At 43.7% G+C, this 15,227-nt stretch overlaps 2 protein-coding genes across 10 annotated transcripts in view; one reads left to right on the plus strand and one right to left on the minus strand.

Moving 5' to 3' along the window:
- Nucleotides 1-15,227, plus strand: part of NBEA (neurobeachin) — an 866,760-nt gene that overhangs the window by 632,566 nt on the left and 218,967 nt on the right. For all 9 annotated transcript variants that reach the window (XM_068267062.1, XM_068267067.1, XM_068267066.1 and 6 more), the window contains one exon: nucleotides 3,381-3,517. In XM_068267062.1, the coding sequence (XP_068123163.1) occupies nucleotides 3,381-3,517 (137 nt within the window). The remainder of the gene's footprint in view (nucleotides 1-3,380; nucleotides 3,518-15,227) is intronic.
- MAB21L1 (mab-21 like 1) lies at nucleotides 4,837-7,403 on the minus strand. The gene has a single exon (XM_068267061.1). It carries the CDS (start codon nucleotides 6,897-6,899, stop codon nucleotides 5,820-5,822), a length of 1,080 nt encoding a protein of 359 aa, XP_068123162.1. The 5' UTR covers nucleotides 6,900-7,403; the 3' UTR covers nucleotides 4,837-5,819.

A 15,227-nucleotide genomic window follows, 5' to 3' on the forward strand; every position in this document is an offset into this window, starting at 1 on the left:
CTCTGTGCAGGCGATGTTCTTAGGAATTGCAGCACAATATTTTCTGATATATGCAGAGCTCCTACTTTTTGTGATATTCCTGTAATTGGAAACATACAGTATATACAGCCTAGTTCATTCTCCCTTTTGTGCAGTACATCTTCCCAGTGTCTATGCAGAGCTCTGACCGGGCATGTGGAGGAGCTGGATGCGGCTGCAGCTTGGCTCTGGGAGAGTTAATGGCAGGGGAGTGCTGGCTGAAGAGCACATTGCAGGTGTTTGCTGCCCGGGAGGGGTTTCTGCAGGCAGCTTAGGGCAGTGGCTGCACCTGGCCATCTGTGTGGTGGAGAGGAGGGATGGGCACTGTGCCTGGCTCTGCATGTGATCTGCACCAGCTGACCAGGGTCATTAGAGCTGCCATCTCTTCCTGCCCGGATTGTGAAGGCAGCCACTAGTATATAGGTTGTTTATGGTAAACATACAGTCCTTTCCATATCAGTCCCCTGCTATGTGCCATGATCTGCTGCGACATCTGTCTGCCTGCAGCCTGCTGGGCACCACATCCTGCCCAGGCACTTGTGCCTTCATAATAGACCTCTGATTTTTCCTAATCACACACACTGCATATGTGGAGGGGAATTGCATAGACCTTACTAGGGTCCATTTCCACAACACATTTTTGCAATGATTTGTTTCTGGGACCAATGATCGGTTTCACGATATCGCACATCATCATTTAAAGAGACATCTATAAAAATACGCGTTTCCGCATTACGCACGCATAGATATGCTGCAACGCGTATTTTTGTACGCGTTGCGGCCCGCAATAGCGCCAATTACAGTCGGGAATGCGGAAAAAGCTACGCGTGGCCAGTCCTGACGGGCCTGTCGACAAAAATGAAACTAGCTGGCAGCGGGGGACCAGAGGATTAGTGAGTGGCTGCGAGGGCACAGGACTGCTGCAGGGGGCTGGTAGAAGCCCCAGGTGAGTAAAACTCTTTTTTTTCTGGCTTAAGGTTCACTTTAATGATGTGTGCCCACTGCAATTGTTTCTATTGAACGACCATCATGTCGGATCACTGAACAAGCCGTCATTCAGATCCCCAAAGACTCCCGCAGCAGTTTCTGCAATCGTGTAAATGGCGCTTGCAGATCAGAACCGATCGGGCACCGATTGTTCGTCGGCAGAGATCCCTGATCCATCTGTGTAGCTTTACCCCTGTTATTATTATTTATTGTATTTACAGCGTATTACACAGAGATGGACAGTAAATACATACAGTGGTACAAAGGATGACAGACATAACCAGGTGATACAACATAAGACAAAGCTATACAAGGCAAACAGTACAAAATACATGATCATGCGATTCTGGGCTGGTTAGGTGGGTCCAGTAATTCAGGTACCAGGCTGGGTACACACGGTAAGATTCTCTGTGCGATTTTCCGACCCGATCGTTTTTCCACACGATTCTGCGCTCTATTATCTTATCTTCATTCATTTTTATCTTTTTCCATTCACTGCTATGAGAAATCTAGCACAGAAACGATATCAGACATGATGGATTTTATCGATTGGATCCATCTATCGCACGGGAAATCGTACCGTGTGTATTAGGCATTAGGAAAGGAGCACAATGATGGGGGCACACGATCATGTAGACTACACTATGGAAGGGAGGACGCTACCATTCCTTTTTGAGGAGGACCCAGTGCTTAAAACTAGACCTAAATGTCACACTGGCTTCTTGCTTGTCCTGTGCCTTCTGTGACATTGCCACCTATTTCTGTAACCCTTTCCTTCCAGCACAAGGGCATGCTCACTCCTTTGCCAGTCTGTGCCACCCTCTTCTGTAACCATTGTGTATACAGCTTTAGGCACTGCCAGGGAGTCTCTGTCCCTTCTGCTGTCACCAGATTTGCCGGTGTAATCTGCAGAAGATGCTGCCATAACATCCAGCCGTTCCCCAGTCCCATCTTTTATGTATAGATCTTTAATCTGTGGTCCAGAGCTGCTGGATGACTGCAGACCTGGTCTGTGCCGTTTCAAAAAAAAAAAAAAAAAAAAAAAAAAAAAAAAAATACATTGTAGCTATTAATGCCATTCGCATCCCTGTGAGGGAAAGCTGCAGTAACTGTACATAAAAGGAGATGTGTGACATTTATGTCACTTGACTCTCTGCCCTATAGCTTTCTTAGCTGCCACTTTAAGCAAAAATACTTGCTTGTTTTCTGCCATGGGATCATTGGACCGGAAGTCAGCTGTGTGTCTGAAATTTCCCTCCCTTTTATGTTGACCTTTTTTTTTGAAATATTAGCTTTTAAAAAAAATATCCTGAAAGTATAGATTGCTCAGCAGCAATAAATAGTGCCAATATTTTGTATTTGATATTTTACGTGAAGTATTTTTTTTTAAATAAACTAGTCATTGCTAAAAATGCAGTACTTTTTACAAATCTCTGATTGGCTATTTTTAGTTTAAATAACGCTTTTCATCCACCAATGCTATTGTGCTATATTCTCAGTACATATTTATATATACCTCTATATGTATAGAGCCATAAATATGTATATGTATTTGAAGAGAATCCTCATGACGATGAAAAAAATATTAATGTGTGTCCAGCGTTATCCAAATAGTAATCTGATATGTAGGAAAAAATATCAACTAGCCTACTAGCCATTATTCTATTTTTGATTGTTTATTTTTATTTAACATTTGTGTATTTGCGATCTTCAAAAAAAAAGTGTGTTTTTGTTTTTGTTAGTTTTCAATTGTAAACATTTTAAAAATACACAGCTCATTTATAAATCGAAGTTAATGTCTTATGTATGCATAGTGAGGTACTGCCTGTCTATAAGGGCTATGAGGGGACAGCAATGCTCTAGGACACCCCGATTGTCCCCTATGCCGTCACACACACCCAACAAGACAGCCAGGTGCAGCTGTCAGAGGTGACAGGCCTGTTACTGCTGTAATCCTATATACGTCTCTGCGCTCTGACGTGTACAGTAATACCAGTTACAGTACAGGCTGTGTCACAGCGAAATCCCAGGCACGTTTACATTCACCCATGGAGTACCGAATGCTTTGTACACTATATACTGTTATTTTTGATGATCTCTGATGAAAATATTCATAGAAATCCTACATGACGCTAACCTTCAATCTGGCCTCTAAATACATATATGTGTAAATTTAAGTTGTAGAATTGATTATTCCATTGCTAACCATGAAATGAGCAGTTACTAATAGAGTAGTGCCCTAGTAGTCCCGTGGTGTTTGTTCAGCTTACTGTGTATTCCTCAGGTGCAGCCTCCACCCCAGGGAGCCTGCTGGTTCTGCTGCTGCACACCGACCGGGACAAGTGTGACACTTGATGGCTTTGTCTGTGTTACAGGTCCAGTGGTCCTGAGCACCCCGGCTCAGCTCATCGCGCCCATTGTGGTGGCCAAGGGTACCCTTTCCATCACCACCACCGAGATCTACTTCGAGGTGGATGAAGAAGACCCCAGCTTCAAGAAGATCGACCCCAAAGTGAGTCCCTTTCTATTACTCCTTGAAGGTGGTGGGGGTGATATTAGCTTTTCTGACGTCACTTATCAGTTACAGGACGATCATGGAATATTGCACACACGTATTTCTGTATAAATGTATTTCTACATTGAAATAAAATGTATTTTAAGAACAGGTAAATATTTATATTACCAGTTAGTATCCGATAACTTTACATTGATCTGCCTCGAATGCTATAAAAATATGAGTCGAATTCCTCACTGTATTTGGCATAAATATGCATTATTTACACACGTTTAATTTGATCACTGATTTTTTTTTTTTTTATGTGAAAATTCACTACATTAATTTATTTGTATTGCATTTTAAATTGTCTTTATTTTTGTTCTATGCTGTTCTAGTCGTAATCCTTTTATACCCGCCATTGTACAATATAGAATGTTTAGAATTGTATCCTGAAATGTAACGTCACCTAATAGTTTAATGTATCGATTGGATCCTACAAGACGTTTCATATATTATTTATCCTGACCAAATATAGTTGATTGTGGCCTTAAGTAAATTATAATCTCTCCTCATTACCATAATCCCTTTTTTTTTGTCCATTATGAGGAATTATTTTGATAGAAGGCTACAATAATATGTTAAGGGCTGTTTGTTGGCCAAAAGAAATAATAAACACCCCCAAAAAACAAACTAAAGCCATATTGTTTTATAACGCTGTCATTTTAATGACATGCTTCATGGGAAAATAATATTCATAATTATTGCACTACAAAAAAACTAACGGTAAACAATATTTCATATATAAAGTAATAATAATATTTATTATAGATTTACGATTATCTGCGAATCTTAATTTCACAGCCCTTTGATGTTAATTTATAGCTAAAATACCTTCAGAACGATCTGTAAATATTATTTTCCTATTCTGTAGTCCTGAAATGTAATTTCTGACTATAAATAATTATTGTACAAGTTTGAGGAGGCTCTGAAATTAATTTTATTAATGACCTGACAATCAATACCAGCCCCTACCCTGTTTAAAGTGAACTTGCTGCAAAAATAGTAAACATCTGTCAATTGTTATGACAGCAAGGATGGTTCCTCGGACAATATTTATTTTGTAATACCTGTTACAGGTTTAGTGTAATTTGCTCTTCTTTGATTATCACACAAATATCCCATGTACAATATACTAATTTTAATCCTGTACAAATACCCAAAGCTTAATATAAATTCACCCTTTCCCAAGCAGAATAAAAACACGCCACTGTATTCTTTTTATGTCATTTATTAGATTGTAAATTAAATTAAAATTGGCAACAATTTAAAATCTAAAATCACAGAAGTCATTTTTCCAGTGTATCTCAAGTGCATTTTTTTCAAATATATAGAATTCCAAGCGCCATCATATAAGCAAAAAAATTTCAAATTTCATTTGAATATATTTAAATAACATTTCAAGTATATTTATGGAATGTTGAGACTAAAACGAGCATTTTTTAAACAAAAAAAATGTAAACTTTAAAGTTCTGACACTTTCAGATGCAAGAAAAAAAATAACGCAAAGTACCGCGAGAAAAAGCTACCTTGTTGTAAAATGGGATCCTCAAAGCAGAGGTGTGTCCTGTTGTATCCAAAAAAACGGAAATGAAAACCACCAGATCACAGAACAATAAGAACATCCACAATCTCAAAGACACAATATTCTGATATATGTAGAAAAAAAAGAGTACATTTCTGGTGTTTGTTCACGTGGCAGATCCAGAGGCTGTCATTATCAATACTGACATTAGAATGTGTATAATCCGATTTAAATAAATATATGGGGAAGGCTTTCATTTTCAAAAATGGACAACAGTTTTATTTAGCAGATTAGCAGATCTGCTGTAACAGGAGGAGGGGATCCAGCAAAATAGAAACATTGTATCCATCTGAAGTCGATGCAGAAATAATAAAGGGAAATCACGCGGACATTTTTTTAGCAGCTGTAACCGTTTCGTTGCCCAGGAGGAGGTCTGTTCTGTGTGGAAGAGCCTATTGTCTTTGGGCTGGGAAAGTGTCACTGATTGTACTCCAGGTGGAGGCACGGGGAGGGAGCTCAGGTGAGAAGGTGCCCACTGGAGCCTGATAGACTAGGAAGGGGTTACAGCGTCAGTGTTTGTATTCCAGATGATGCCAGGTGTGGCAAGATAGGGGATCTCAGGTGAGCTGCTGACTGAAGTGCCCAGTGCCCACTGGAGCCTATGACCCCTGGGCTGGTAAAGGGTTACAGTGTCATTGTTTGTATCCTGGAAGATCAGGGGAGCTCAGGTGAGGCTCAGAGCTTCTCCAGGCTCTTGGGGTTGGTGAGGATCTCCCTTGCCAGCCTCCAGGTCTGCTTGGCGGCGTTCTCCAAGGCGGAGTGGGGTTTGCCCTGGAAGAGGTCCAGATTGGGCAGGAAATAGTGCGGGCACCTCCGACACTGAAGGCAGGAGATGAGCTGCAGCAGGATACCATTGAGCCGGTCCCCCAGGCACGACTCGTCCCAGTCCGACTCCCTGGGGTGCTTCTCGCACTCGTAGGAGACCAGAGTCTTCATGTGGTAGTTATTGAGGGGCTGGCCGGGCAGCTCCAGGTGCCGATCTCGTAGGGTCTTCAGCAGTGACAGGCACTTCTTCCTGCAGCCACCAAGCTGCAGCCGGTTCTCTGCTTCAGCGAACTGCAGCACCCAGGCATCGCTCTCCGCCGAGCTCTGCTTGCCTGCCAGGGTATGGCACTCCTTGGACAGCAGGTTGAACCCCTCAGCCTTGACCTCAGCTACCCGGTTAGGTCCAGGCCAGGGGATGTGGGGCAAGGGCCAGTGGGCAGCACTGCGAGGCCAGATGCCAGTGCATTTGAAAGCTGGAGTGATCTGCACCACATATCTGTCCCTGATCCTCAGCTTCACCTCACTGGTGTCTGCCACCATCTTCACCACGTCCCTGTAGCTGCACTTATCCACCGCCTGGGCCACCAGGGTCTGGAACCTGGACCTGATCTTTCGGGCTGACAGGTAGCCAGAGGCCGTGATGAACTCCACCCAGAGGGACATGCTCCTCTTGCGACCGTCGCTTAGCTTCAGCACCGCACAGCCCGGCAGGGAGCCGTCATCTACGAAGTTGAAGACGCCCATCTGGTTCAGGTAGAGGACCACCTCGAACTCGGTGGGTGAGATGACCTCCAGGCCCTCATAGCGGTTGTCCATCTCGTTGAGGGAGCTGATGAAGCGGGGTTCCTGCACCTCCACCTCTTTGAGGACATCAGAGACCACCTTACACACCTCCCGGATGGTTTTGGAGATGGCCGCCTTCCTGGCCTGGCACTTCTCGTTGTAGTACTTGTTGAGGTGGTAGACCAGCTTGGCCTGGGCCGCGATCATGTTGGGGCAGAGATCCGGATTGTACACCGGAGTCTCGCAGTAAGCCGACGGATCCAAGGCGGCTGCTGGGGAAGGAGCCAACTTTAAAGAGAAAAGGAGTCCTTGGCAAGAATGAAGTGGGCTCCTTGGCCGGGTAGTTGGGCTTCTAGCGGTCCAGTGTCTGCTTACAGGCTGCCTGTGGATGGCATGAAGTTGAAAGCTGCATGGAAGATGACAAGATGCCTCCTCCTCCTCCAGCTGTAATGGTGAGACAGAAGGGGGAGGTTAGGCCAGGGGAGGGGGGCTGTAAGTCCAGTGTGCAGCTATTCCTGGAGATAGTGTGCGCTGGCCCTGAGCTGGTGGTGTTACACTGTACGCTATGTATGGATGGAGGCTGCTGCTGATGGTGTGTACTGGAGCCCTGCTCATGCTCTCGTCTGGGAATTATAAAGGGAGGGCTAGGCAAGCGGCCAATCGCCATCAGGAGAGTCTCCGCCTTCAGCTGTAAGCAGTGTCACCCCCTCCCCAAAATCTCTGCTTCTCTCTGTGTGTGGAAGGGAAGATATGAGGACTGGCATTCTGAGATCTAGCTAGACACTCTCTCACTATTGGACTTGACCTGCTGCCCTCTGCACCCCCCCCCCCCCCCCCCAACCCTACTGCACAGGCTCCCTGCATCACATCCACACACCATTATAGCACAGGCTCCCTGCATCACATCCACACACCATTATAGCACAGGCTCCCTGCTTCACATACACACCTCTATCGCACAGGCTCCCTGCATCACATACACACCTCTATAGCACAGGCTCCCTGCATCACATGCACACCTCTATAGCACAGGCTCCCTGCATTACATACACATCACTATAGCACAGTCTCCCTGCATCACATACACACCATTATAGCACAGGCGCCCTGCATCACATGCACACCTCTATCGCAGGCTCCCTGCATCACATACACATCACTATAGCACAGGCTCCCTGCATCACATACACACCTCTATAGCACAGGCTCCCTGCATGCATCACATACACACCACTATAGCACAGGCACCCTGCATCATATACACACTATTATAGCACAGGCTCCCTGTATCATATAGACACCACTATAGCACAGGCTCCCTGCATCACATACACACCTCTATAGCACAGGCTCCCTGCATCACATACACACTATTATAGCACAGGCTCCCTGCATCACATACACACCTCTATAGCACAGGCTCCCTGCATCACATAGACACCACTATAGCACAGGCTCCCTGCATCACATACACACCTCTATAGCACAGGCTCCCTGCATGGATCACATACACACCACTATAGCACAGGCACCCTGCATCATATACACACTTATAGCACAGGCTCCCTGTATCATATAGACACCACTATAGCACAGGCTCCCTGCATCACATACATGCCACTATAGCACAGGCTCCCTGCATCACATACACGCCACTATAGCACAGGCTCCCTGCATCACATACACACCTCTATAGCACAGGCTCCCTGCATCACATACACACTATTATAGCACAGGCTCCCTGCATCACATACACATCTCTATAGCACAGGCTCCCTGCATCACATAGACACCACTATAGCACAGGCTCCCTGCATCACATACACATCACTATAGCACAGGCTCCCTGCATCACATACACACCTCTATAGCACAGGCTCCCTGCATCACATACACACCTCTATAGCACAGGCTCCCTGCATCACATACACACCTCTATAGCACAGGCTCCCTGCATCACATACACATCACTATAGCACAGGCTCCCTGCATCGCAAACACGCCACTATAGCACAGGCTCCCTGCATCGCATACACACCACTATAGCACAGGCTCCCTGCATCACACACACCACTATAGCACAGGCTCCCTGCATCACACACACCACTATAGCACAGGCTCCCTTCATCACATACACACCTCTATAGCACAGGCTCTCTGCATCACATACACACCACTATAGCACAGGCTCCCTGCATCACATACACATCACTATAGCACAGGCTCCCTGCATCACATACACACTATTATAGCACAGGCTCCCTGCATCACATATACACCACTATAGCACAGGCTCCCTGCATCACATACGCAATATTATAGCACAGGTTCCCTGCATCACATTCATGCCACTATAGCACAGGCTCCCTGCATCACATCCATGCCACATAGCACAGGCTCCCTGCATCACATGCAAACCACTATAGCACAGGCTCCCTGCATCACATACACACCACTATAGCACAGGCTCCCTTCATCACATACACACCACTATAGCACAGGCTCCCTTCATCACATACACACCACTATAGCACAGGCTCCCTTCATCACATACACGCCTCTATAGCACAGGCTACCTGCATCACAGACACCACTATAGCACAGGCTCCCTGCATCACATACACACCTCTATAGCACATGCTCCCTGCATCACATACACACCACTATAGCACAGGCTCCCTGCATCACATGCACACCTCTATAGCACAGGCTCCCTGCATCACATACACACTATTATAGCACAGGCTCCCTGCATCACACACACCTCTATAGCACAGGCTCCCTGCATCACATACACACCTCTATAGCACAGGCTCCCTGCATCACATACACACCACTATAGCACAGGCTCCCTGCATGACGTTCACACTATTATAGCATAGGCTCCCTGCATGACGTTCACACTATTATAGCACAGGCTCCCTGCATCACATACACACCTCTACAGCACAGGCTCCCTGCATCACATCCATGCCACTATAGCACAGGCTCCCTGCATCACATCCAAGCCACTATAGCACAGGCTCCCTGCATCACATACACACCACTATAGCATAGGCTCCCTGCATCACATACACACCTCTATAGCACAGGCTCCCTGCATCACATACACACCACTATAGCACAGGCTCCCTGCATCACATACACACCACTATAGCACAGGCTCCCTGCATCACATACACACCACTATAGCATAGGCTCCCTGCATCACATACACACCTCTATAGCACAGGCTCCCTGGTTTTCATACACACCACCCCCCATATGCCTGTAAACAGATTAGGTTGTCTGCAGATTTCAAACGGGCGTGATGTGTCAATTAAATATAGTTTAAGGAGCAATGTAATGCAGGGCGAGTGCAGACGGGGGCTGGTAGGAGCATCAGCTGATGTCTGTAATATGTGGCATTCGTATAGGATCTCATTGGCGACAGCTCGGGGAAGCCCTGAGTGACAGCTTGTGTTTTGTGTTGCTGCTGCTACCACATCAGTGATCAGGTAGTCGGAGTACATCCTAATTGGGCTGCCTGTTGGTGTGACTGTTGCATGTGATGCACTCCTGTGCACAGGGCTGGAGGAGTGGCATTACCAGATCGCTGGACTGTCACAGCAGTGTTGATCTTTAGGATATGCTGCTATTGATGCTATACGAGAAGTCAAGTCACCAGTGCCTGCCTGCCTGCCTGTAGCCCAGCTGATGGAGGCTGTATGATGTCCTCGCCTGTCTCACCGAGCCTGCCTCCGGGCGGCTGGGCATCAATGCTGGGAGTCTGGGACTGACTAGTGCGGCTGCTGGGGTCATTAGATCGATCGCATTAGTGTGCACCTGGGGCCATGGCTGGAGGGTTAACACTAGTATGTATCTGGGTTTATTGCTGGAGGGATCACACTAGTGTGCACCTGGGGTCCTTGCTGGAGTGGTCGCACTAGTGTGCACCTGGCTGGGGATCAGTCCTTGCTGGAGGGATCGCACTAGTGTGCACTTGGGATCGTCGCTGGAGTGTGCACCTGGGGTCAATTATTGCTGAACGGGTCACACTAGTGTGCACCTGGGGTCAACGCTGGAGGGGTCGTACTACTGTGCACCTGGGGTCATCGCTGGAGGGGTCGCACTACTGTGTACCTGGGGTCATCGCTGGAGGGGTCGCACTACTGTGTACCTGGGGTCATCGCTGGAGGGGTCGCACTACTGTGTACCTGGGGTCATCGCTGGAGGGGTCGCACTAGTGCGCCTGGGGTGCTTGCTGCAGGGTTCGCACTAGTGTGTACCCGGGGTCATCTCTGGAGGGGTCGCACTAGTGTGCACCTGGAGTCTTGTGCTCCAGACGTGATTTTCCTACATAAAGTTTATCTCGGGGTTTACTTTAAGCAGTGATGTACCAAATATCCTATCTAGCTATCTAGCTATCTACATAGATAACATGAGCTGACACGAGCTGCAATGATAGTACAGCGGGGTATGTCAATCTCTTGCTACGAGGTCACAGTTGCACAATAGACCTGGACGGTGCGCACTCCCGCGTACCTAGTCTCAGACTGCGCGCGCACGTCATGGACTCGCTTGCGCCATACATCAGCTCTGTAGTAGCAGCGTGTACTGTATCCGGAGCGCTCATGTCCGTGGCGCAGCCGCGCGCAGTCACTGTGTTCTGGAGATCTGGCCGTGTATATAGGTGTCAGCGCACACATGTGACTGCTGGACCCGGCGGCCCCTCTGCCGAGCACAGCTCCCCGTCTCCTAGCAACCGGCAGCGGTGTTTAACCCTAACCTCTCTGCAGGTCTGCTATTACTACTGTCAGTTCTCCATGCTGTGTATTACTATCCTTCTGCAACATGTGCAGCCCCTTTATGTGTCCTGATTGTATTTTCATATCCCTAAATAAAAATTCCAGAATCAGCAATGATCTTATCACCATAGCAGCAATAATTATAATGTGTAAATATTTAAATAGTAGTATAATTAACAATTATTATTAAAATGATTTAAACTACAGCTATATAAGACTGGCATTAAAAACAGGTAATGGAAAAAAAAAATACTGTTTAATTTCCCCCTTCATAATTTCCTTTGGATTCCTGTTTTTTTTTTTCCTTTGTTAAAATTACTACAAACTGCTATCTACAAAGTAGATCTTTATATATGCATTTATTTTTAATTGTGTTTATAAATGACTGATTTTTATATCAGATTGAATATATTGCTATAAATTGGTGTTTAGGTACTTTATTATTTTTTATTACTAATGATAATCATATGGACTTTTTTTTTTTTTAAATACAGAGCATCTCTTAGAATAAAAATACAGTATCCATTAGTATTTTATTTGCTAGATAAATCAAATTGTACACCACTCTACTCTTCAAGTGTTCGCCTTAGTGAAAAGTTGCTTGCAAAATTCGAAATCTGTAATTCCACTGCCTGGAGCCAATTTTGCCTGGTTGCCTAGCAACCCCTCCATTATAGCACAGCAAATGTCATATGAAGTCATTTTATGAAATAGAAAACAAATGGGAAGGAATGGCTCCCAGCTATTTTTTTTTTTTTTTTTTTGCATATTGTATTTGTGTAAAGGCAACTTTCATTGCAGATCATATAAACGGGGGAGCAAAACTAAAATGATAGTAGATGGCACGACAGTAAATGTATAGATAGGAAAATAAAACTGTTCTGTCTGTCTGATTGCTAAACGGATGCAAATACCGTATTCTGTTAACTCAGCATCAATTCACACATAATGATATGCATTGTTTATCAACTATTACACTTCAGCTGCCTAGCAAAATGTAAATATTGTTTGCCCATTAAAAGTCCTATAAGAGAAGTGGGAGAAAGCAGGCACACACATGCATGTGTACACTTTCCCCACACTACAACAATAGCTGGGGATTGTGTCGGACCCGGGGAGCTCTGCAAAAGGAAACAATTAAGAGAGGCGAGGGTGGCAAAGGTCACCCTGTAGGCAGGAATACAATAAGTGAACAGAATTTTGTGTGGACTAGAATTCCGGCAGTGCCAGATTGCCTAAACTTAAGTTTCACCTGGTGGCCATTACTGTTGTGTGTAGCTTTGTTTTTCTGAGCTTTATTAGTACATACAGACTTTTTTTTTTAAACAAGTTTTATTGGAAAGGCTACAAAATTACAGTGTACGTGTGCTACATCAAGAATGTAAATAGTACTAAGCAAGAGTGGTAAGCCAAATAAAATGCAACTAGGACTACAAGTAAATCAGTAAAGTATGCAATGGCTAGAGCCATAATAGATATTCAAGGTGACAGACATTTCTTTAAATTCAGTTTCTCAAAAACATCGTACAATAGGCTTATATTATTTTTTACATATTTTTTAATGTTCTGTCTGTAGTCAAAGATTTGTGATAAGTGTTATTTTTTTAATACTAAGTTTATATATTGTACAATAACTTCTCTTATCAGTTTTGTAATTTGACTGCAGTTTGCCAGAATCTGTCAAATACTGTTTTTTTATTTTTTTCCCTTTTGACTTGATAGATTGTTGCACTTGTGAATAAGAGAATGCTTTTTATTTGCCACAATTGTATCTTCATAAAAAGTATCAGATCAAAAAAAAAAAAAAATCAGATCTTCACACTGGATTAAAATTTCACACCAACGTATCTGTCAGTGTGAAATTTAGCCGTGGGCATCCGTAGACCTTGTGCTGCTCACTTTACCGGGCAAAAGCCATATGTGTTTAAATTAGAAAAAAAAATGGATTTTGTTTTTCTGAGGAGCTAGATGAGTGATTTTGTTGTGCCTCGAGACAGAAGAATACAAAAATATAAACCTAATTAATTGCGCCTCTTCTGCAGGCATTTTCCTTTCTCACTTGCAATATGGAATGCTTGTCAGCTTTTCTGATGAATGAGTGTCCTTCATTTGCATAGTTTTCACATTAACACAAAAATTACTTTTATTTGAATGAAATCTACTTTACATAATGATAGACAAAAATGAATTTCAAGCAGGGGCCCAGCACTTTCCTCCTGCCATTTTATTTTAGGAAAAAAAATAAAACAAAACAAGCTTTAAGAAAATAAGATAAATAATTGCTTATTATTAGCTTAGAGTTTTTTTATTTTTATTTATTTTTTATTTTTTGTACAGTTCCAACATCTTAGTGCTTTTGAGGGTGTGCAGTACCTTTCAAGCCATCCACATTTCCAAGGGAACTCGCAATGTAATATCCCAAGGGAATATGCAGTATATCCAGACCACTTTGGTCATATTCTAGTTAAACTACCAGTATGCAAAATAAAAAAAAAATAGTCACAATTTCTCATGGCGCTGTGCAGTGTAAGCTATGAGCACCAGACAAGTAATACACATATAGAAATTCTTTCTGGTGAAAAACATACAGTAAAAGGCAAAATATGTGCATGCAAGAATAACGACGCTATCAATGAAAAAAACTTTGCCAGTAAAATTCAGTGGCCTAATTGTTTGAGAAGTTATTACTCTTGCCTCTATTTGCTCTAGATGACTTTTTTGTTGTATTAGTTTGAATCCACTAGCTATGATTGCTTGTCACGTGAACGTAGGTAAGAGTAAGTCTTTCTTCTTTAGTGAATCAGCTCCCTGGAGGGATAACAAATTTGAAACCACAGGTAAGGAAAATGTGTAAGTTTTTGTTATAAGGTGACTGTGTTCCTTGTCAGTTCTTGGAGGAGGAAGCAGCGCTGGCTGATGACTTTATTTCTGTAACATCTCCAAGTCGCTTATTACTCTACAGATAGCAAATATTAAGTTGTGCTGTTCCTGATAGTGGCAAATGAAACGATCTGTAAGAACGTTGCACAATTTTATCAAGTGTGTTGTGTTTTATTTAGGAGATGTAATAATACATGTTTAGTGTACCTGCTATCTACCACTACAGGACACAACTGTAACATTTTCACTTAGAATCACATTAATAACATTTTGCTATGGCTGTTGCAGATGCAGTGGGTAGATGCATGTTTGTAGTACAGCGATAGGAACCTAACGGCAGACATGTTTTGCTTGCTACTTTTTAGAAGCTGGGACACAGTGGGTGCCGGCTGTCAGAGCTCAGCTAATGATGACAAATGCCCCACTAGATGCAGATTGTAGTGCTTGCAGGCAGCTCTCAAAGTCAGCCAGATTACCTTCTTTCAGATAGTAATTTAACCTTCTAAACTCTTATGTCACGTAGAAATTACTGCGCCTAATAGTTAGCATCCATAGCGTTTATTTTGTAAAAGGAACAAAGGCATATCATTTTCAAGGACAAAAAAAATATTTTCTTTTATCTCACTTTTCGTACATGTAAGCTGTTTTTAAATGTAATCTGCCTATTAGAAACCTACATTGATCTGTACATTTTCTGCTTGTGCTCTTTATCAACGTTTTGTAAAATAAATAGTCTAGTTTAGCCATACTCCTATTTATGATGGCTATTCAGACAATATCTATTATGGGTTTAAACCATGTATTGGGTTACTTAACGCAATGATCAATGTATCGTTAGAAAATAAAAAGCACATGTAGCTGTTAGTTA

Source organism: Hyperolius riggenbachi, chromosome 2 (genome assembly GCF_040937935.1).
Source record: "Hyperolius riggenbachi isolate aHypRig1 chromosome 2, aHypRig1.pri, whole genome shotgun sequence".
Lineage (NCBI taxonomy): Eukaryota > Metazoa > Chordata > Amphibia > Anura > Hyperoliidae > Hyperolius > Hyperolius riggenbachi.

What these genes read in the sequence shown, in the direction of transcription:
- MAB21L1 (XM_068267061.1), bottom strand. Translation starts at nt 6,899, where the DNA reads ATGATCGCGGCCCAGGCCAAGCTGGTCTACCACCTCAACAAGTACTAC.